General features: G+C 44.1%; 1 protein-coding gene across 1 annotated transcript in view; it reads left to right on the plus strand.

The window, feature by feature from the left end:
* Nucleotides 1–1,846: 1,846 nt before the first annotated feature.
* SCG5 (secretogranin V) overlaps nt 1,847–24,785 on the plus strand; it is a 56,222-nt gene continuing 33,283 nt past the window's right edge. Inside the window, exons 1-3 of the mRNA XM_069209002.1 lie at nt 1,847–1,976; nt 14,060–14,282; nt 18,261–18,410. Of these exons, the coding sequence (XP_069065103.1) occupies nt 14,069–14,282; nt 18,261–18,410 (364 nt within the window). The 5' untranslated portion in view covers nt 1,847–1,976; nt 14,060–14,068. The remainder of the gene's footprint in view (nt 1,977–14,059; nt 14,283–18,260; nt 18,411–24,785) is intronic.

A 24,785-nucleotide genomic window follows, 5' to 3' on the forward strand; every position in this document is an offset into this window, starting at 1 on the left:
TCTGCCTCAGTCCACTCTACTATGATTCATTCTACCCCACACCACTACAGCCTACCCAAATCTACCCCACTCCAATCAACTCCACTCCACCCTACTACCCGACTCTACTCTTCTCCACTCCAATCTACCCCACCCGCACTATACCCTAAACCAATCTATCCCACTCCACCCCATTCTAATCCACTCCGATCCATTCTACCCCCACTCCATTCTACTCCCCACCCCATTCTACTCCACTCAATCTAACCCAATCAACCTCAATCACTCCACTCTACCCCAGACCAATCTACCCTGATCCAACCCTGCTTCACCTCAGGCTACCCAACTCCAATCTAAACCGCTCCACCCCAATCTACCCCACTCTATTCCAATGTACCCCATTCCTTTCCAATCTCCACTACACTCTGTCCCACTCCAACCTACCCCACTCCAGTCAACCAAAGTCTACTCAACTCCACTCTACCACAGTCTACCCCACTACACTCCTGTGTATCCCACCCTTCTTCACCCCATCTACCTCAATCCGCTCCAATCTACCCCACTGAAATCCACCCAATCTGCTCCATTCCACCCTACTCTATTCCATTCTATCCCACTCAGCCTCAATCTATTCCACTCCACTATAACTCAATCCACCATACTCCTCTCTACCTCCTGTTACCCAAATGTACCCTACGCCACATTCCAATCTACCTCAATTTACTCCACTGCACATTACCCCACTCCAAACCCACTTCAATCTACTCCAAAATTCTCTACTCCAAACTACCCCACTTCAATTTACCTAGTCTACCCCTCTCCAGTCCAATCTACCCCAGTCTAACCTACGGCATTCCAATATACCCTACTCCGAGCCACCAATCTACCCCACAGCACTCCAATTTACTCCACTCTACCCCACTCTTCCTGTGTATCCCACTCCACTACATTCTGCCCTACTCCACTCCGATCTACCCACCTCCAATCTGCCCCACTCCTTTCCAATCTACCCCAATCTACTCTGTTCCAATCTATCTCACTCCCCAATCCAATCTACCCTACTGCACCCCATTCCATCCCACCCTCTCCAATCCACCCCACTCAACTCCAGTCTGTCACTCTGTTCCACTACAATCTACTCCAGTTTTCCTCATGCCAGTCGACCTGACTCGACCACAATGCAATCTACCCCACTCCAGCATACCCCAGTTTACCCCACTCCACTTTAACCCAATCGTCCCCATTCCAGTCTTCCCCAATATGCCCCACCCCTCTCCACGCTACTAACTTTAAACCATGCTGAACAGCAGCCACGCTGATGTATAACATGACTAAAACACATTGCCAAAGCCAATAGGCCTCGCACAAGGTGACTTATTGCATTTGCCAATGCTTGTTTAAATGTCTACTACTCTAATACTACTCCTGCAAGAGGACCACTACCTACCCTTACCCTCTTCTATGCCAGCTGCTCCTTTAGCCGAGGTTCATACGGTATTGCTTGCATTAGCTGTTTTCAATATACTGTAATATCTAATAATGAGAATGCGTGTTTTGTGCACCAAAAAACGTCTCTTTTAGCACTGGTTGGTAATGTTTAAACCAACCGTAGTAGTATTCGAATGTAACTTAAAGTAACACTCAGCTCTCCTCGCACTTGTAGAGCTAAAAAAATATAGCGCCTCCAGTTGTAAGGCAAGGCGCTTTTCTGCACACCCGGCAGTGTTGAGAGAAATATTTCAAAACCTAGAATAATCCAGTTTGAAGCCAAAAAAAAACAAAAAAAAAAAAAACGAGCAACTCTGTTCTACCCTGCAGCGCCATATTAATAATCGGGCTCTCTCACCTGTCCGAACCCCGCCCCCTCATCTCTGACGGCTGTGCATCCCAGCCCTCTCCTCTCCATCCCATCTGTTCCCCCCTCCCTCCCATCTCCGCCGACTCATCGCTCCATCTCCCGCCGACCCCGCCAGCCGACAGCCTCCATCTTCTCCCTGGTAAACGGAATTTTATATTTTATTCTCTGCGCGCGGCTTGGGGGGGTGGGAATGAATTTCGGGCTCCGTACAGAAATCAGGGGCGATAAAATCCTATCAAAATATTTCATGGCCGCAGCAGGACTCGGCTCGCATTTGTGGTGGCACCAGTCTGCTCTGCATTCCCTGATAATCTGATTATCTAACCAAGTTTCTCGTGAAAAATACGTCTAGACTGGCGAGAAGAACCCAGTGGGTTGAGGGTTTGTCGCAGAAGCGCCCCGTTTCAGCCCTTTTCATTTCTCAGTTTAATAACATAGGATATTTGATATTGTGTGATCATAACATCTAATTTATCCCTGAAAAGAATTCACCGTGACGTGCGTTTTCTCGACAACGATAGGTTATTGAAAATTGGTCAGTTATCCATACGGTCTACGTTATATAAAAAAAAAAAAAACTCTTAAATAATAAATGGCCCATCTGGTTGGAGCTGAGGTAACCCTAGACAACTGTTTAATCAAGTGTACAGTAAGTGGTTCCGGTGGAAAATCAGCCAATCCGAGGAAGCGTGACGTGTCACGCGGTCCAGGTGCTGGACAGTGTGTGTTTCATAGGGAAAGTACCACAGCTGCTGTTTTCCATGGCAACAAGGTGATGTGGTAGCCAAGCGGGACTGGTGTTTGGAGGTAACGGCGACGTGGGGACATCCCTCAAGCTAGTCACCGTGGCCTCCTTTAGAAAAACTGCGTGCAACCTGCAGATCCCAGGTTCAAAGCCTGGTTGGGGCAGATGTATACTCTCATTCTTCCCAGGCCACGCAAGATTACTGTTACGAGTAATAATGACGCCAAAAGACAACCCGGTTGTAGAAGGCTAGCACACCGGGGTTCTGTAATAAATTCTTTTTTTTTTATTGTTAGGAGCATTATTTTTGTTATTACTATTAAAATGTTTAAACTCGTGGTGTTAAATGCTCTATTGCTCCCGGGTCACTACAACAGTGCCCCTTGAGGGTGTCTTTCCGGAATATCTTTACTGAAACCCTTGTTCGGCTGGCTCCCTGGTTGCCCCAGAAGAGTCACAGGATGGGTCTCGTCCCCTCTCTTCCCAGGAGGAAGGGGGAGGTGCTAAATTCGTGTAATTTCCTTTTGCATAATTCTGCCAAGTTTTGGAAAAAATTAGCAAAATGCAAATCTAGCATTCAGCACTGTACTTTAGGGCAAAATGCATCTTTGCTTCCATTTTGGACATAAGGGCGCATTTTGTGCTAAGAAAAAGTAGTGAAAAGGACACACGTGCTGCAAAAAAATAGCCACCTATGTTCTGTTCATTTGCTTTGTTGCCAGTGCTCTTCCAATAGGATTTTTACCGAACAGACTTGAAGTTGTGTGACGTTGCATAATTTCAGAAATACCACCTGCATCAAAATGCAGAAGTTCCGTAAGATTACACCAGTGTGATGAAAGTTTCACCCAGGGATAGCTCGGACACCCCCCAGTGCAGATGTTTAAACGAGGGCGCAGACGCCATACATGTTGTGAATCAGGGTAAGGAACGTTTGGGGCCGGCGCTGCATGAATGCCACCGTGGATAGTTGCCTTATGGCAACTCCTTGATTCGCCCCAAGAGGGCACCATGTGGCAACAAATTGCCACAGAATTGTTTTTTTTTGTTTGTTTTGCAAAGGGAGAGGAGTTCCCAAACATCAAAATATAATTTTCTCTGGAGTTCTGAGTACTGTTATGCTGGAACTGGGAAATTCCTACAGATTAAAAAAATCTACACCTCAAGAAGCAATTTGTCAAATTAAAGAAGTTCTGGGTATAATTAAAGGTTGCTCTTCTACATAATTGAGATCCAGACACAGGAGAGGGGTGCGTTGGATGTTTATCTATTCAAAATATTTTATTATTAATTACTGAAATATAAACATGTACTATACCCAAAATATTACCCTAGCTGTAGGCAATATGTGTGATAAAGATAGAAAAGAGGTAAACAAAAAATACTTACATAACCTTATTAGAATAAACAGGCAATAGCATAATCAAACTAAGAGGGCCACTATATTGAAAATCGTATAATAAAATAGATATCTAAATTAAGTTATATTAGCTTGCATCATGTATAAATCATCACTAAACCACATAGAAGAAGCATTTTCTGCAAGTTCAGTATTAGGAGATTATATATATACATATATATATAGAAAAAAAATGTCCACGTCTAAGAAAAAGGACCCATTCCCACCATGCAGGATTAGACAACGAACTAGCATCTTTCCAATTTGACGTAATGGATTAAATAACTGTAGATGGAAGGAAGTCGAAAAGCTTACAATCCTTTGGAGAATTTGATTAAGGAAGGACACAAGATTTACCAATAACAATCTTATATTGATAACGGTAACTGTAAATGGAAAAAAAAGAATTTTAAATTATAATCACTTTGGATGTTTTTGATGTGTGATGTAAAATTTGGTTAAGATATCCTCAAGTAACGCAACCTTTGAACAACACCAATCGCTACACCTTCTATCAGCTCACAGTGAAGTCAGATGTTTTATGCTGAAAATGATGGATGTGTTTCCCCACTTAAAGAGGCAAGTAGACCCTGGAAATGAGAAACATGGCAAACACGCTTGTGTTGTTGAAACCTCTACTCATTTTCTTATTGACTGTCTATCAAAGCAAGATCTGAGTTTTTTTTTTTTTTTTTAACACTTCGACTGGGGTTTTCACAATCTTAAACACGTATTGAATTTGATTGAGAGCTGGTTTATAAAATTTTTGTTTTCTTTTTTTTTTTTACTAAAAAAAGATTATGAATTACATGTGGAGTCACTGTACACTGTTGTTTTCCTGCCTAAAAATTTAGGTTAGTAACAAATTAATAAAGTTGATTTTAGCAAAGAGTAAACTTCTGACTTGGACTGAAAGGTACCAAGAGGGTACACTGGAAGGAGTAGGCCTACTTTCAGGCTGGAAACAATGCATACTTATAATAATGTGAATTGACATATCCCAAGTTCCATCTGAGATTATTTGCACATTTGTTAGTCACTGACAACCTGGCTGTGTTTACTATTCACGAGGGACAAGCACATCTCTAACTGGAGGCCCAGCAGAGCTCAGGACTCCCACATCCACGCCGGAGCAGTTCCTCTAGGGACGTTTTTTTCTTTCATTTACAAGAATGCAAATAAAGAAACCTGGACTGGATGAGTAGGTAGTCCTGAGTATGTAAGAACTGGAATGTAAAGAAAAAGTTGAGTCGTGAGGAACATCTGTGCTTTCCGGACAGGTAAAGGTGTGCAGAATAATTACTGCAAGGTGCGATTCTTAGGCCAATGTCGACATGGCGAAAGTTCATGCCAAGAAACATTCTGTCCCCCACAACCATAGAAATGAAAAACCACACTCGAAATAAAGCCATGCATTTCCTTGTGGCAGGTCACAGGGAGTTCATGTAGCCTGGTAAGTGAAAGTCACCTTTTCTACCTAAGCGACCCACCCATCCCACCAATACCCTGATATGTGGGCCGGTAACCCTGATAGGGTCGGTAACGAGTGTTAACAGCCTTATCAGGGTTTCAAGTTGCGATGGAAAAGTGAGGGTCCAGTGTCCACAAGAAACTAGGCAAAAACTAGTTGGAACTGGTGCATTAATAAAGATTGCTGTATGTTATTCCCCAAAACTTGTAATGGGCAAGAACTCTTCCCCACTAAAATAACCAGTAGTTCCTGGACGGTTTTCTGCCCTACTCATACTAGGGTCCCAAGGGATCAAAAAAAAAAAAAAGTTAAGGAATTTTGGGTTTAGGTGCAAAGGGTTCAGAGCATCAAGATTTAGTGGGGTGGAGGTAAAGGTGAGGCTAAAAGGAGCAGATATCTTGTAAATATTTGTTGGCCTCTAGTCCACAGATAACGGCCTATTGCCCGCCTGCCTATCTCCGGGCCTGAGTAGGGCCCACCAGGGCTAAAGCATCTCTGGTGCTCCTATGAGGTTTCCTATGAGGCTCTTCTCAAGCTCTCAGCTTCTTCTGCCTTCATGCTTCTCTCAAGTCACTTGATATCTTTTTGTTTACCAGCTTCCCCTGGGGAACAACAACTCTAGCTTTTAATAATTTTAAGTCATACGCATGGTTGTTTACACACACTCATTCCGGAGCAGTACATATATTCTGACTGACTCCAGGACTTTCCTTCCATTGCCATGCGAGCTCTCCGCAATCTCTATCTGAGGCCACAAGCAGCTCCTCTAACTCCAGGTGGAGATTGTGGCAGCGCCAAGCTTGTACCTACCTAACCAGACAACCAACATTCAGCAGCAGCGTGCCATCTAACCAGAGAGCTCGTACCCTCTTTCCGAGGAACATCACTAGGTCTTATATAGGCCAGGACTCTGCTGTGTCAGCTAGGTGGCCCAACTATTCTCCATTTGGAGAATAAAGGCTAGAAAAATGGACGGCCCAATCACTAGAGGAGATATTCAAGGAATGTAACCAAATTCCAGAAGGAGCAATGGTCCTTGGCTCTGGTGGCCTCCAAGAGGCTTTCCCTTTTTCCCTTCTCCGCTTCTCTTCTGGTGTCTAATAACGTTTTATATTTAAGAACATCAAGCAGACAAGATCATTGATCTGTCCCACCCCTTCACTGTGTTAACCAATATGGCTCTGGGCCTTCTACACATGGCATCAAACCAGGGGTGATGGTGCCAACCCCTGCTAACTTGCCCGTCCTCTTTAAAAAAAAAATAACTATCCCCTAAGTTTTAAAGTGATTATTAGATAAGACAGCTGCCTCCAGATTCTCCCGATCACGCCCTAGATGATCCACTGTTAGCCATCCCTCCAGGTAGTCAGGAGCCTGGCTATAGAGCCCATTAATGGAATCCTGCCGCAATTGCACCCTACTCCACTCAACTCTGCGCTTGTTACTAGTGACTCCCAGCCTTACGGTCAGTAATATCATCTAAGGCATTAGGATTTATGTTAGTGATTATACTCAATGTTAGTGACAGGGCAGTATGGTCACTATCAGAACGTGGGAGGGCTATCATATCAATTAAGTTCTCCAAGAGTCTAACATCTAACAATATTTAGTCGATGAGGCTAGTATGGGTGACTCAATTGAATTAATTTGTTTATCAGAGATAGTTCTCCTATTACATGCCTGCATTCCCCGATTCAGAGTGAGAGCTTTTGTTGAAGCGCTACAGTTGACCATTTCTTGATGGCCGCAATTCTTATCTCAGGTATATGCAGGCAGTATCCTCTTCAACCAGGGGAGACCAACTATCAATACTGAGAGGTTCAAATTGGCAATTAAAATCCCACCCACTAGCTTCCTTGCTGTTGCAGGAATAGAAGACATATGGGCCTTCATAATGTCTTAAACGTTTGACTCCAATATGACGCCAGTCAACCTACAGTATACATTATAGATAAAATATGTTGCTTCGCCAGAGTCAATAAGACTAACGCAAAGCAGGTCGCTTGAATCAACCTAAACTTCCCTTAGCTGGCCTGCTATGGCAGATTCCATCCAAATCATTAAGCCCCCTGAGGGCCTACCCAGCCCAGATGAAATGGCCACGTTAGCAAAATTAACATAGCCGGGAAACTGCATGGGCTTCAATGCTCAGGTCTCCTGGAGCAAACAAATATCATAGTAATTTATAAATTCTTACTACTCAGGGTCTTACATTTTTGGACTCAAGCCCACCACGTTCCACAAAATTAGCTTTATATGAATATTCAGTACAGAGTTTTTTGCCTTACCACCTACTCTAGAGGATTGTACATCAGGGGCCACATTAAAAGGGTCAGTATATGGTGCTCATCTATCACCACAAAGTATTGTGTGGAAGGGAAGCTACTGGGGGACTAACAGGGCCTTGCCCCTTACATGCCATTGGTTGCAAATTGTCTCCCGGAAGTCAAACTACATCTAGGGATTCAAAGTGTAGGTGGTTATTGTAAGAATATCACCACCTCTAGGCAGAAAAGAATTGGATTGAGTGCAGAAGACGGGGGCTGCCGTAGCTTCCTATGGGTGGTCCTCTGATGTCGAGCAAGAGTCCTATGAAATATCCCAAGGGGAGGGGCTCAGTATTGCTATGAGTCTCATGGGGTGGGACTACATTCCCCAGGGTCATCGCTATGAGTCTCACGGTGGTTGTGTGCTCTACCAGAGAGCACCGATCGGGCCAGTGATGGAAGCCTAAAGTTGACAATAGTACAGTCCCCTTCACGATTCACCCTACCAGGACCTAACCAGGGAACCCATCTAATGAAAAGTATATCACAGGCCTAGGCCAATGGAAAATCTTTGTGTTTGACAAGCCAGACCAACTTTTTGTTAAATAATCCTTCATAGGACTCTTTCTGTTTAGCGAGTAGCTTCAGAACTCTACTCAGAAATACAACAGATGAACAAGAGGCTGGCTGGATATTAACCCTTGGTGATTTTATTCTCTCTGAGTAGCTTCCCAATCAACAATCATTTTGGGTATTAAAATCCTTACAGCTTTTCTTATTACTCTGCTGTGGCAGATTTTGTTGTGATAGGGAGGTGGTATTGGGGTGGGCAACATTCAGTGGACTACCAGTCTGCCGGAGAGCAGATGTAAAAATCCCATCTCATGTTGGTTTAGACTGGTGGGGGCCTTAAATTGATTGGACTCTTTTCCCCGCTACAGGTCCTCCCTGGATGGGCCTTGTTACCCTAGCAACTGTATCAGTACCTGAATCTAAGTGCACTCCATCATGCCTTAAAAGAGAGTTTCTCTTCAATGGACTCAGGTCGGGCATAGAGGGAACTAAATTCAGCCCAAAGGAGCTCTTTGATATTGGCCATGCAATCTGCTATAACTTGCTCAATCCATACAGGTCTATGTGTGTAAGCATCATGGGTAGACACCTCACTAGAAGCATCTACTGAGGCATCAATATCACATATCTGCCTACTAGAACTTGAAGAGGGAGCTGTGATGGGCTGGTGCAATGGATGTTTAGTTCACTTGGCTTTCCCTGACTGCTTAGGGGTATGACTGCTGCACAAGAGCCGAGTATTAGAAGTCATACTTATGACAGGTTCTAGGGGGATGTGACTCTGTGGGCAGATTGATTGCCCGTCTAGGTTACAGGTTTGCGGGGGGTAAGGAGACCCTGTAGGATAAGTCGACGTTCTGTGAGCTCTATCTCAGTGCTAATAAGATGCTCCATAAGGCACTGGGGGGTTATCGATAGAGATGCACTTAGGAGGGGTTTGTAGATGTGCGTCAGGGTTCTAAAACTTTCCTTTTACCCATCCTGACAACTACTTAATAGGAGTAAGGACAGTGGTAGGCAAGGGTCTTATCTGAATGTGCCTCTGCTCTCGTGGGCTTACCACATTGATACCAGTAACACAACCCTGCCAACTCCCACCCTGCGAATAACTGTTCCCCACTCAAATAAGGCTCTGGATGGTTAACACCTATTACCCACAGCTGATGAAGCAGCCTGGAAATAGACTACCAAGTCCTAGGTAGGGAGAATTGAAGGTAAATAAAGAGGCTCTAAAAAGGGAGAGTCAACAAGTCCAATTCTCTGGTGAAAAGGCAACCAGCCCAAATCCAAATTCTGCGATTGATAGGTGAAACGTTTGCTATGACAGTGTTGAGATGGGTGTAAGTGACAAGATTATTAAGTAATACTGTCCCCAAATGTGACGAATTATGCCACATAATTTGGCTTTTCTTGCGTCATAATCTAGTCAACGTTGCCGCATAATTTGGTCCTTTCCTGTTGCATAATTCCAGTTACCCTGGTGATATGGTTTGTCAATGCTGTCATTGTCCAGCTCAAAGAAGAGTATCACCAACCCTTGAACTCAGTGTGCTCATTAATAGTTTTGAACCAAGCAAACGCTCACCTTTATTGTGGCAGAATGTTGGCGATTTGACTCTGACAGTGAATGCAGGGGTCTGACATGACAGAAAAGGGGGTAAGATTCCACTGTATCCCATTTCCCTAATTAGTGGGTAACATTAACCTGAAATGAGGTATTCACCCGTTGAGATAAATACCTCCTACTCCAAGTTTTGAACTTGGAAATGAGGCATAACATGCAGAACCAGTATATCACACCAACTTTCACATTTTATCTATTTCACCTGCTGAAATCTGTTAGGAGAAAACAAAACACACATCTGATTGGATCAGAGCCCCAGCTCGTAATCGGGGTCTTTCTGTGGCACTTAATACCAGGTTAAAAAGTAGTACCGGATTGTAGGAAGTTGGCTCTGTATATACTATCTCACAGTGAGAGATGGTGTGCACAGAGTCCAAGGGTTCCCCAAGAGGCTTGACGGAGGCAATAATAGATAAATCTAATGCTCTATTTGTGGTAGTGTGGTCGAGCAGTAGGCTTATCAGAGGGTAGTGTTAAGCATTTGTTGTACACACACAAGCAATACGTGAACACACACTCAATGACTTAACTCCAGACCAGTAAGTTTTTATATAGAAAAATATTAATTTCTTAATTTATTTTAGAACCATAAGATTCAAATTGCAGGTAAGTACATTGAATGTAAGGTAATTTGCATAGGTAAAGATAGGACTTTGAATTAAAACAGTAACGTACATGGTTTGGCATAAAATGGCAATAAGCTATTTTAAAGTGGACACTGCAAAATTCAACAGTTCCTGGGGAAGGTACATACAGGTTAGTTTTTGAGGTAAGTAAAGCACTTACAAGTTCAGTCTCCGTGGCATAAGCAGCCCACCGTTGGGGGTTCAAGTCAACCCCAAACACCCAGCAACACAGGGATGGTCAGGTGCAGAGGTCAAAGAGGGGCCCAAATAACATAGGCGCCTATGGAGACTAGGGGTACTCCGGTTCCAGTCTGCTAGCAGGTAAGTACCTGCGTCCTCGGAGAGCAGACCAGGGGGTGTTTTGTAGAGCACTGGGGGGGGGTCCCAAGCAGGCACACATAATACACCCTCAGCGCACAGGGGCAGCCGGGTGCAGTGGGCAAACAAGGCGTCTGGTTTTGTATAGGAATCAATGGAGGGACCTGGGGGTCACTCAGACATTGCAGGCAGGGCACAGGGGGGCTTCTCAGGCCAGCCACCGACTGGGCAAGGGTGAGAGCCGCCTGCTGGTCACTGCTGCACCGGTGGTTGGTTCTTCACGGGCCTTGGGGCTGCGGGTGCAGTGCTTCTTCCAGGCGTCGGGTTTCTTTTCACCAGGAAGTCGCGGTCAGGGGGGTCCTCAGGATTCCCTCTGCAGGCGTCGTCGTGGGGGTGCAGAGAGGATGGCTCAGGGTAGACACGTCGTCGGAGTCGCAAGGGGGTCCTCTCTGCGGCATTGGTTTCTCTGGACACGGGCCAGGGGCGTCTGGTGCAGAGTGGTGGGGACTCACGCTTCTGGAAGGAGGTGAGAGTCCCTTTAAAGATGGTTTCTTCTTGTTGCTTTAGACAGGGCCGCTGTCCTTTGGAGTTGCAGAGCAGGATGCGTCGCTGTTGCAGTTTCTTTGAATCAGGAGACAGGCCAGTAGGGCTGGGGCCAAAGCAGTTGTCGTCTGCTTTTCTCTGCGGGGTTTTCAGGTCAGCAGTCCTTCTTCTTGTTAGGCCGTCAGGAATCTGAAATCCTAAGTTCAGGGTTGCCCCTAAATACGGAATGTAGGGGTGTGTTACGGTCACAGGGCAGTAGCCAATGGCTACTGTCCTTGAGGGTGGCTACACCCTCCTGGTGCTCCCTCCCTTTGGGGAGGGGAGCACATCCTTATCCCTATTGGTCTAAATCCTCCAAAACAAGATGGAGGATTTTCAAAGGAGGGGGTCACTTCAGCTTTGGTCACCTTAGGGGAGGACCTGGCTGAGGGGGTGACTCCTCTTTGTTTTTCTGATTATCTCCCTGGACTTGCCACCAAAAGTGGGGGCTGTGTCTGGGGTTCGGGCATCTCCACTAGCTGGAGTGCCCTGGGGCATTGTTACACAAAGCCTGGGCCTTTGAGGCTCACTTCTAGGTGTTACAGTAACTGCAGGGGGGAGGTATGAAGCACCTCCACCCAGTGCAGGCTTTGTTTCTGGCCCCATAGAGCACAAAGGCTCTCACCCCAGGGGGTCAGAAACTCGTCTCCAAGTGGCAGGGTTGCACAGACCAGTTAGTCCTGCACTGAAGTTTTGGGTAAAATACAGGGGACATCTCTAAGATGCCTTCTGTGTGCATTTTGTTAATAAATCCAGCACTGGCATCAGTGTAGGTTTATTATTCTGATAAGTTTGATACCAAACTTCCCAGTTTCAGTGTAGCCATTATGGAACTGTGGAGTTTGTGATGACAAACTCCCAGACCATATACTTAATATGGCAACACTGTACTTGCAATGTCTAAGAATGGACTTAGACACTGTAGGGGCATATTGCTCATGCAGCTATGCCCTCACCTGTGGTATAGTGCACCCTGCCTTAGGGCTTTAAGGCCTGCTAGAGGGGTGACTTACCTATGCCACAGGCAGTATTTTGTATGAATGGCATCCTGAGGGGGATGCCATGTCGACTTTGCCTTTTTCTCCCCACTAACACACACAATCTGCAATGGCAGTGTGCATGTGTTAAGTGAGGGGTCCCTTAGGGTGGCACAACACAAGCTGCAGCCCTTAGGGACCTTCCCTGGTCACAGGGCCCTTGGTACCACTGGTACCTTTTACAAGGGACCTATCTGTGTGCCAGGGGTGTGCCAAATGTGGAAACAATAGTACATTGTTAGTGAAAGAACACTGGTGCTGGGGCTGGGTTAGCAGGGTCCCAGCACACTTCTCAGTCAAATCAGCATCGATATCAGGCAAAAAGTGTGGGGGGGGGTGGGGCAGCTGCAACAAGGAGCCATTTTCCTACACTGAGCTAACACTGGCGCGCGCACAGTTTGACTTGTGCTATGTGCCAGTGTTAGAGTTTGCACTACTATGCTTGTCTCAATGACTCCCTAGAGCCACAGCAGTTTCATTACTAGCACCAGCTGCAGAATTATTAACTTATATTTGTATATTTAGAATTTGCTATCTCTGGTTCTGCAGATTGAAATAGCGTAAATAGCAAGTGTTTCTACAGGGGCATAGCTTTGGGTGGGGGGGGGAGTGTTTGAGGTGCGACACAATCTTAATAAATGCTTCCTTGTTTTGGTAGTTGGATCTGGTGTTCTTAGGGCTGCTATGTCTGTGTGTTTTTTCTCATCGTTCTCACTTCGCTGACAGGTTTAAATTGTTCATTTTTTGAATCTGGAACTTAAATATATAGTCACTGGTTTAACAACAAAAAAATAGTAAGTCTTCACCCATATAAATATTCTTTCCGTGGGTGCAAATGTACTACTTTTTGGAATTCGCAAACATTGGCATGGAAGATTTAGAAAGCTATGCCAGTCTCCTGTTTCCAGGCATGCTACTGGAAATCTAAAAAGCAAAATGTGATGAACGAGTGCGTGATAATAGTCTAACCACTGGCAATCACTCGGGGTAGCTCTCCAACCCATTGGCTTTCGCCCACTGTGCAACCCTAGACGGAGGCCAACCTAATACAGATCAGTACTGCCCCCGTTCCTCATGGGAACATTTCATCCCAATCCTTGGTCATCTCACCCCTCCAATGTAAGATTCACACCCCCAACTATCACTAAGCTATGTCCCTGCGTTTCTGTTGCTCAATTCAATGATACACATTTTATAAACCTCAAAGAAAGTGGGACTGGTTCTGCTGGGGCTCGAACCCCTGGCCAGTGGATAGTGGACAGATCTCTGAAGGAGGGTCCTGGAAATCTATAGCTGTTGCACAAGTGTTTGCAATAGTAATCAGTAACTTGCAGCATTAGTAGGCCTCTGCGATCATAGGCCTCCGGGAGAGTTCTCATTTTATCTTTGCATCCTGCCTCGTCACAGGCTGTAGCGCCACACATGTACACCCACAACATACAATTACATATGTCATCTACATCTGTGCTGTAAGCAACAATTTACAAGCTGCTGGGAGGAGCCGTGTTGTGGCTACCTCCGAGACCGCCTTTTTATTGGTTGTTTCCAATCTGATTAATGCCTGTTTGTCATCCATCCAGGTGGAAACCATGGGATCTCCATTGCTGCAGAGTGCGGCCATTTTGTTGGTCCTTGGATCAGCGCTGTGTTCATCTTACAGTCAGCGGAGTCCAGACCGTGTGTCGGAAGCTGATATCCAACATCTCCTCCATGGCGTCATGGAACAGCTGGGGATCGCCAGGCCTCGCGTGGAGTACCCCGCACACCAAGCCATGAACCTGGTGGGACCCCAGAGCATTGAAGGTAGCGACTCCAAATGGGTGTTTTGTGTGTTTTACCTTTTTTACTTTTTTTTCTCGGACTTGAATGCTGTAAAACTATAGCCCTCAGCCACCCCTTATTGTAACTCACTAAATATGTGGCTAGTAGATTGGTCCTGTGTCTCTGCGTCACCCTGGCATTGAACGTTTCTTCTTAGTGATGTGTTACACAAAGTGCCCTACAGGTGCAATTGGTTTTTGCATCTGCTTTCAATTCCCCCAGCTAATTTTGGTATTCCAGATGGGGCGGCAGACACCTGTGTGACCTCTTTTCTGATATGGATCAGACTGATGCTGATTTGTTTGCCTTCACGACCATAATTGGTTGCTCCCTCTCTTCTTTGAGGGCTTAGCCTCATGCAAGTGAAGGGAAAGTCTTTGCCATTGTGCCACACCATATTACAGACTCATGCAGAACAGCAATGAAGGTGTTAGGAAACAGACTAATTATGCGCCACAGGGAGGTGGTGCATAGTCAGTGCATCCACTAGTGCTGCCCTTGGCAGGGGCACAAGGGGGACTGATGGACCTTCAGACATCCCCACTGGAGGCAGGTACAGTCACATACAGGATATCCCTGAGCCCTCCTAAACCTGAATCCAGATGAAACTACAGCTCTGCCTCTCAGTGATGTGCTCTCTTCATTACAGGTGTATGTATGCCGTTTTTGTAAAGCGCATTCCGACTCACAAAGAGCATCGAAGCGCTAACAGCCAGAGTATGCACCTGTGCTGAGATTTGTGTATTTTCTTTCGTGATTGGGCACAGTGTCTCTATCTTTGCCGGAGCACCCATAACAGGAAGGTGTACTACGGTGTAGGCATGGAAAGTTCACCCGGTCATTACTATGGACGTGGTCTTTACATTTGCAAACTATTACAGTCTAACACACTCCACCAGTTGGTTTAATTGAATCTAATAACGACTACAAATCCCAGAAAGCACTATTTTGCAGAGTGAAAGCCTAGAACTGGAAACAGGCTGGCAACAACCTTCCAGAAGCACTGCAAAGCTGCTCTTCCCTTATTGAGTTTTGCAAGGGTTTGAAGATCTATCTGATTTTGCAGAAGGGTTGCTTGTCTTTTCACCTTGCCTGGAACTAGTGCCAGGAAACCCTTTAGGGTAGCTGTGCATTTTATAAGACGCAATAATAAGGTTTTTCATGGCGATATGCACACTGTAATCTAAGGTTCTGGCTCCTTGCATCTTAGCTTATCTGTGAGTGCATAGGGAAGGGTGTGAAGGGCGGCTTGATTTAAACTGATCATCATTGGTCAGATGATGGCTGTTGATTATGTGGCTGCAGTTCCTCATTGGTCGGATTGAAGCCTTCACAGCTGTTATTTCTATGGCTTTCCTGTAGTTCTGCCACTGGCTAATCATTAGTTTTTGAATAATGTGGCTCGAGGGTTGTGTGTTCCCTCTTTGTTCTTCCATAGTGACAGTGTGCAAAAACATAATCTGTGCCGAAGTCGATCTTGAGCCCAGGCAGCAGCTAGTACCATAGTAGGATGTCAGCTTCATGTTTGACATCTGCACGGGAGAGAAATACAGCAAAGAGAGATGGAAAGAACAGTGACAGTGTGTGATCAAGTGGGTAAGGAGACACTATTTTCCATTTGTGCGACTGATTTTTCTGTATGTGCTTGCGAGGAGTTTCCAGCAGTCAGTGTAAGCTGTAACTAAATGTTTCTGTGGGCAGAAGGAGCCATAGAGGTTTATCTGTTTTCATTGTGGGTAGTTTTCCAGTGCCAGGAGGATGAGGACTTCATGGGTGGAAGAGACCTGGATCTTATGAGTGTAGGCTGAGCTTTAGAACATAGGAATTCTTTTTATAGAACAAACCCTCAGACAAGACAAGTCTCTCTTACTTGTGGACAGTGATATGTATCCAGTGTCACTGCCAAGGCTTGCCAACTATTAGGGCCACATTCAGGATGCAAACCTCTTCTAAACTAAACAACACTGGCTGGATATTTTATTGTGTGATTACTGTGTCATCCTATATCTGGACCTAAACCTGTGCCACCTCCTAGTACAAGCGTTGACAGGGGAATAGAGCTACCCTTAGAGAGTCGAGTATAAAGCGCCTTGGCTACTCACTTGTGGAGTAGCACTATCCGAGCCCTGGAACACTATTTGTACCCAATATACTCACTGGGGATATTGCATCTAGCACTTTGACCATGTCATTGGTCACACACACACACATTCCCACTCCTTGTCTATGAACAGATCATCTATCACTGGACACCAATAAGTTGCTTATGGGTGGTTTGCACAGTAATCAGCATCCCACACAAATATCATTAAAATGTTAATTTGCCCAACAGCAGGCCAAAGACTGTTTCTCTGCAACCAAAGTTAAATTCTCTAAATTCTAGCTGTGAAAGCTATTGCACCACCATACCATCTACATTGTATACTAAAATCACTCTGGGCCCACATCTACTCATATCAGTTGTAAGCGAGGGTCTGCTTATCGCATCAATCCTGCCAACAGTGGGCATTAATCTCAGTTTAGTAGCAAAAATAGAGCCAGCGCTTTCACCTTGTGTTTTTGTTCAAGGAATCTCAGTTTACTCTCTGCGTCATCCGTGAATAGTGCTGTGAGTCTGAACCTGTAGCTCTCCAGATATCTCATCTTCCTCTTCTAAGGCTTTACCTCCTTCATAGTCGTTTTCATGAACAAAGATAATTGACAGGGTTTGCAGAGAGAGCACCCTACTTTTGAATAACTATTTGGTGGGGGAGATAGACCTTCGACATGGAGTATACCTGATTTCATACCATCCTTAGAATTTGCTTTCATCTTTGGGTGGCCACTTCCTTCTCATCTGCATGTCAGAGATCGAAATCTCCTGGCCACTCAGACACCATCAACCCACCCTTGTGAGTAAGAAAAGAAGAGGAACTGAAATAGAACAGGTAAGAAAAGCATAAGGAAAGTGAAAGATCAGTGGTTTGACAAACATCTTCAATTTTCACAAAACAATAAATTAAACACTCTAACACTGTTTCAAGAATAGTTGTCACAGAAGTGCCATTGTGTTCCAAGATAGAATATGGAATGGCATTTGCCTGGAGAGGTTTTAAATCATCACTTTCTAGACTCCTAAGGGCATTGAAAAGCCCACTTTGGCCCTGAGTTCTATCTTCCTCGGGATCTCCTCTTGCTGATCAGGAACCAAGTAAATTGTAGCTTGCATGTTTTTTTGTGTTGACAGCATCTCTCAGCATTGACAGTTCCTTCTTTCTCCATCCCATTCAGAGACCCTTGCATCCAAGTGGGACTCACTCATGCATTCTCTCTCTTTGACCTCTTGTAGACTGCAAATTCTTTTATCTACTCTGTACAGGTGATTTTGCTGTGCTGTGATCGAGCCTGTTGCTTCTGCTTGCATCAGTCATAATTAATCTAAAAGGCTTCTGATATCTCCTTTAGCTGCTGCTTCCCTCAGGCTTCTCTCACACAAAACATTGGGGTGCAGTGACGCCATACCTTTACGTGACAGCCACAATTCCTTAAAAGACCCAATGAACAGCGTTTATACACTCAGTCGTTACTCTGTCATTACTCTTATTTCTCTGTTCCTCTTAATTCCAGCAGCACATCTTGTTTGACTACATTGTTGTAACCCAAAACAAGTTATCACCCTCTAACAGTTTGATTTCAAGTTGTGAAATAAGAGTTTCTTAAATTGAGTAATTTATTTTTTAATTTAGACACGTCAACGTACTTAAAGGTCTAGCTTTTTTATTTTAACCTCGTCAGCTGGAATGGGTATAATTACTATGTTAACTTCTAATTGATAATTAAAAAAAATTCTACAGAAATCTAATCTGGGACTGTTGGCTGAATTTCATCCAGATTCGTATATGAAGGCAAACCTTTGTGTACCCCCTGTTAAAAGCCTAATGAACTCTTGCCTCATGACCCTAATATCGATCTTCTCTACAGGTGGTGCCCAGGAAGGCCTGCAGCACTTGGGACCTTATGGGAACATCCCAAACATCGTGGCAGAGCTGACCGGTGACAATATACCAAAGGATTTCAGTGAAGACCAGGGTTATCCCGATCCGCCAAATCCCTGCCCAATCGGGAAGACAGGTAATCTCCGTCTGTCACAACTATCTGGTTTTGATCAATGTTCAAGGAGAAAAGTGAATGCATAGGTTGATCTGTGATGGTGATTGTTGTGTTTCTGGCTGTGGAGGGGGTACTTATGAAGTGATAAACCTGGCTGAATGAGAGGGAGACAGACAGAAATAAATAAAGATTCAATATGGAAGAGGATATTACCAAAATGTTTAAAGAATCTAAGATAGAACTGATTGTATTAAGTACAGTACAGCTTACAAAATTACCTAAGCAAACCTGGGGCATGTTACCTTTAAAGATGTCATAAAAAATTGTCTTTAAGACCTTCAGCTTGAGAAGTTACATGTACAACTTCATCCTAACACAACTTCATCCAGAATTGAACTTTATTACAGTAATATGTGTGGGAAAACCTGTCCTAGTAACTTGCAGACAGTAGCAGCAACCTGCTGAAAACACAGGCACATTCAGCGGATGTTGTCCAAAAACTAAGGTATTGTTGCATAGTTTCTGCAAAGGTCACAGCCCATTCACAACCTCACGTGGGTATTGAAGGTGTGCTCAATAAATTTGAATCAGGTTTCAGAATGAGGCATGGATGTTCACAAGAGATGATCAGCGTGACGCCCAGCAAAGGTCCTCTTCTTCAGCAACATAATTTCTAACAAGTTCATTTAGTTTTAGGGAAATAAATAAAAATGCCAAGCCATCAGTATTTGTAGAAGGGCAGATGCAATCCCTGTGAATCATAAAAAACAGTTGGAGGCATTGTTCACTGGTTTTCAAAATAGAAATAACACAACAGAAGCAGGCAATTTGTAAATATCTGCTTAGACACGCCCAGTTTGCACCTTTGAGAATTCCAAGAATGATAGTTTAATACAAAACACTATCAATTAAAAAAACAATTTTGCCAGACAAAGCCATCTATTTCTCAAAAAGATATGCCAAGCAGGTGCTGATTCATAATAATATACAATGCATGTTTGCTCTGCTACAAATTGTATTTGTGTATGTTTGTGACTGATACAACACAAACCTAGTACAAAGTAAAGGAAAGCTGTACTAAGAAGGTGGTGGGGTATTGGGAATGAGAGAGGGTACCGCAGGACAAGGGGATTACCAGCAGAAGCCCATCATCCACAGGGTTACACAGGTGTTGCTTGACATGAAGGGATGAGCAAGGGGATGAAGGCAGAACAAGAGGGTAACACAGGTGTTACTTGAAGTAGAGGGTCTTCAGTTCCTTTCTTAAGAGCAGGGTTTAAGACACGTAAAACATTTGGTTAGGGATAGGGTTCCAGATCCTAGGCACATGGCAATAGCAGTGGCCTGTCTTCTCCTTCAAGCATCTGTTTTTATCTTGAGCCTGATGACGTTGCTGTTGTGAGTGTCACAGCTCACTAGAGGTCTTGATGTTGTGTTATGGATATGATGGAGTCCTCAAGTTTACCATGTAGTTGGGGATGCATCAGACTTGGATGACAATGTCTACTTCTAGAGGAAGACACTGCAACTCTTGAAGGGTTGGTGAGATTCCTCAAAACTTAATGAGATTCTTAATTCATCGGGCAGCAGCATGAAGGGCGATCTTCAGGGGTTCAGAAGAGATCTGAGGCTGCTGGTGAGCAGCGGTTTGCCTCCATCCAGGTGAGAGATGACATGGGTTTGTACATCTAGTCTGAAGTCTTCTTCAAGCAGAAACTCTTTCACTTTGCAGAACTTAAGTTGTTGGCAGGTCGTCTGTGTCATTCATTGGAAGCTGGGGTTGCACTTCTTGGTCACTTCTTGAATTCCATATTATAGGCAACCTTGACTGTTTTTCAGTTATACGACCTCTGAACATGTGCTAATTGCTCCAAATTGTTAGAAACTACATTAAACTACAATAGAAATAATCACCAAATGGGCAATGAGTGTGAAAGATGAGATAGACAACATAGGATAGAGAACATAAAACTGTACTTGGACATCTTTATACCAAATCATTACATAGTATAAAATATGAACACAAGGAGTACAACTCTTTGCAAAATTGGATCACTTCCACCAGATGTTTTGTGCTCTGCTGTTGAAAAGTGACATAAAACAATCCTTACACCCAAGAGACAAGAGGCATGCTTTCCTCCATAGCTTAGGCTGAATTTGTGCTCCAGGGCCACATTAATCCTTTGGGACTTCTGAACAGCGTTGTGCTAATGAGGGTCCTAGAGGGTTGAAGGGGACACTGAGCTCTTCCTATATATGAAGATGTCGGAAATTCATCCTTAAGAAGTCTTCAGGAGTTGTAGATACAGCTTGGTTTGAGCGGAGGGAGCTGTGAGTGGCATGCATTCTTCTCAAGTGGTCGAGATGAGCTACGCCTGGCTCCTTAACAGCGCTGGGTTAAGAGGGTTAAAGTGTACATGTCGGGTTGGACACTGTAAGAAACTTGTCCAGCCCGACATGCACACTTTACCTTATACCTGCTGCCTGCCAATCAGTAGGTTTGGTCATGCCTTGCCCTGCCAGCAACACATGAGCAAGAGAGCCATGTTGTATTTTCCGTCAAGAACTATTAATTAATTTAGAACACAATTGCTTTTTTAAATTAATAGTAATGCATGTGTTGGCTCTGAGCAGAAGTGGGTTGGCAACGCTCCAATGAAGAAACCGCCCCTGCACATAGGTACTTGCATGCATACTTACACGAGCTTGTAGAGGGAGCCAAATAATCTGCCACAAAACAGTTGACGTGATTGAAATTATCGGATCCCAATACCTGTCTGACTACAGTGTGTGTGAGGAAGGCCTTTTGTGTAGTCATCCTCATTTGTTTTGCAGACTGGTATTGTTGGTTTTTGATCTCTGCACATTAGGGCACCGCTGTCCAGGCCCCAGTATGCGTCTCCGACTCCAAACACATGGTGAGAGTGGCTAACTCCTAATTGGCCTGCCTAACCGTCCAGGAAGCCACAGTATATGGTGTAGGAAAATACACCAAAAGCATAGAAAAGTTAGTTGTCACCTGTGGACTGCAGCACTTGCTGGACCATACCTAGGATAATATAGAAACATAGCTTCAGGAAACCTGGGTAGCCTTTTAAACATGCCAGTGAAACAGTCAAAATAATAACCCTTTTGACAGGAACAAACCCTACTTTTGAATATCAAGTTAGTCACCTCTACGTAGTCCTTGTAGGCCACATGGTAGGGTGTCTATTATTTAAAATTGGCACATGCATTTATTGTTGGCTTCTACCTACAACAACTAGTATCCAAAAGCTATTTTCAGTGTGAAGGGCTCTAGCTGTCCTCTGAGCAAAACAAAGTTCAGAGTAAAATCATAATTCTGGTATCTCTGGTTTTGGACAAGCTATTGATATAATTCACTAATTGTTTAATGTTTATTAAAAATCCAATTCAGTGGTGGTTAGATTTTTAATAAATATGTAGGAAAAGTGACCTTTAAAAAGTGAAACTTTGTCTGCCTGAGTCTCTGGTAGGCCAATTAGCATTAACATTCCAGCAGCTTTCCTTTCAGTGCATTCCCTTAAAGAGGTGTGAAACAATGGGTTAGAGCTTGTGGCAAGAACATCTGGTTGTTAGTTATGTAACATACATGAGGTGAGGAAGGGCAGCTGGGGAAGTTTTGGGAACTTCACTAACTTGAAAGGGACCAGGGTGAAGCCTGCCCAACCAGGGATACTGAGCTAGTCCCAGAACCAGTTTTATATAGCTGGGGAGGAGGGGGTCTGCTAATTTCTCTAAACACACTCCTGGGTTGCACACAAGCCACCTCCAAGGGCAAAAAGGCTGTGCCATTTTGGATTTTACTTAGAATAGTACACTGATGGATATTTTGTACTAAGGCAAACAGGATGTGCTGCAAAAGTGGTAAGGTTTGCCCACCTCACCCACTGCTCATCAGAACTCTCAAGAGAATACTTCTAGACCAGCAGAATAATGGAAGAGGACTGAACTGGTTGTGTGAGACGTGTGGAAACTTGAAAGGCTGGACCCACTCCCGTTTGTACCAAGGACTAAGAAGTGGACTTCAAATGTCAGTTGGGTGACCCCTAGTGTGGCTACAGAAGCACAACAAGCTGCAAGAGACCATTTTCCTGAAAGATCCAGTTGACCACTAGCAACTGGACCCTGCAAGTGATCTCTGCTGAAGTATGACCTGGCTTCTGAGTGCTGTCCCATAGTCCTTGGAGCCTCACAAGGTACCAAGAGTAGCTGCTCTAGAAACTCTGAAAAGTTGGGACTTAGAAAATATTTGGACTTCCAAGACATCTGCAGCATCACCTATTTCGAAGGATCTTCATCAGATACAGCTTCAAACTTGACCCAATGGAGGATATTGAACTCTGTAAAAAAAGATTAGGGGCCTGATTCAGAGTTTGGTAGTGTATTTTTTTGCTTTTAGTGGCAAGCACACCTCCAGAATCGACTCTGACAATGGAATACTTAATCTGATGTCCAAATGCAGTAGGTTCTTTCTGAGGAAGGACATTACACTGTCCGCATTATTTCTGATGAACAGTGTAATGCCTTTTTTTCCTGTCCACCACTGCCAGGGAAAACCTGGCAATGAGGGACAAGAAGAAAAAGCTAATGACCCCAACACACTGGGAGAAAGCTCTCAGGGGTCATTAGTTGTTTGTTCTTCAAAAACAAACTCTTGCTTTGGGAGTTTGTTGGTTTTTGGAAAAAAAATGTCAATAGTATGATGTATGGCTGCCAAAACCGATGGTGACCGTACATCAAACTTTTAGTCCATTGAAAAGCGGCACTGTGAAATATCCTTTGCCAACCCAATGGACAACATTGCTCCATCTGCCAAACTTTAAATCTGGCCCTAAATATGAAGGTAAAAATCTTGACCGGGCAAAAGTGCGAAAAGAATCCACCCGACACTAAGATTTGAGTGGCGTCAAAATTTGAATTTCTCACACTCTGAACTTTTCCTATCAAAACCAACAGCGAAAAAACAACCTCGTCCAGCGTACCGCAACAATTACAGTCTGCAAACATGCACCAATGGAGGATTTTGACTTCCAGTTCAGAAACTGAGGGCCTGATTCAGAGGTTGACGAATGAAGTGAAGGCACTGAGGGTGGCACAGGACTTTATATCCACCACCCTGCGTTTACTCGACCCACCATATTTAGAGTTCATCGCCCACCCTGTGGTTAACCCAGTGGGTTTGTGCAATCCCGTCACCAGTGCTCATTCAAAGCCATTTAAACGTTTGGTGTATGTCTATCATTGGTGACGGATGCTTACACTGAACTTTCAAAGGTCTTTATTTTTCCAAAAGCAAACCCTCAAAGCAGGGGATTGTTTATGGAAAAGTAAAAACTAAAGGTCCCAACACCACCGGAGTTTTAAAACTTTTTTTTTACTGCCCTACACAACCAGGATAATAGATGGTAAAAAATAAAAAGTTATATGACTTCTCACTCTAAATGGGATGGGTGGTCGGATGGCTTACCTCCAATGGCCCATTATCCCTCAGGCCATATGTGGAATGTTTACGCCGACTGAGTGAATTTTACTCCATCAGCATAAATCTGGCAGTTAGCCAATCTCCAAATCAAGCAGATGGACTCATCCATCGCCGTTGCCCTGCATCAGAAGGTAAAATTTTAGACCGATACAAACCCATTTGGTGTATCCAACCCAGGCTCTATCGTGGTCAGCCTGAAATAGCACCTATATCCCATCCAGCCACCAACAGTGACTACTGATTGGCGCTTTACTTTTCCTTGGTACTTTCTACCTTACATCTTTAGAAATTCTTATCTCCAATTCTCCGTATTGGACTTTTTCATTTAGATGTCATTTTACTCATTTTCTTTATTTTTCTAAATTGGTTCTGGGGTTTATATTGTGCTGTGTTTTGACTTAACTGTTTTGTTACTGCTAAATACTTGACACTTTTTCCTAGGTTAAGCCTGTCTGCTATGTGCCGTTGCTACCAGGGAGGTGAGCCCAGGTTTACGTTATTGAAGCTCTGTATTACTTTAACAAGGTTGTGGCCTTATTCCTTGTGGTTGTCTCCCATACACCCCAATTATTAAGCCAATTTCTTCAGGATGGATTTGGGAAGACTGATACAAGTATACAATATCATAACTTTGTGTGCAAAATTTGGTAAATGATTTTATTTGGCTCATTTTGGGGTAAACTTTTCCTATTGAAAGTGTTTTTGTAGGAGACTTTTCCTGTAAAAAAAAAACATTTCCGAGGCTTCATTTTTCCCCTAAAAATACAGTTTGGTGAGATTCTCCCTCTCAAAACGTACTTTAAGCAGATCGTTTCAACCAGCTTAAAAAAAAAACCTGCAAAATTTAAGGTTAAAAAAACTCCGCGGAGTCTGAGTAGGTGCAATTACAT

The sequence above is a fragment of the Pleurodeles waltl genome, chromosome 9 (assembly GCF_031143425.1).
Source record: "Pleurodeles waltl isolate 20211129_DDA chromosome 9, aPleWal1.hap1.20221129, whole genome shotgun sequence".
NCBI classification, from domain to species: domain Eukaryota; kingdom Metazoa; phylum Chordata; class Amphibia; order Caudata; family Salamandridae; genus Pleurodeles; species Pleurodeles waltl.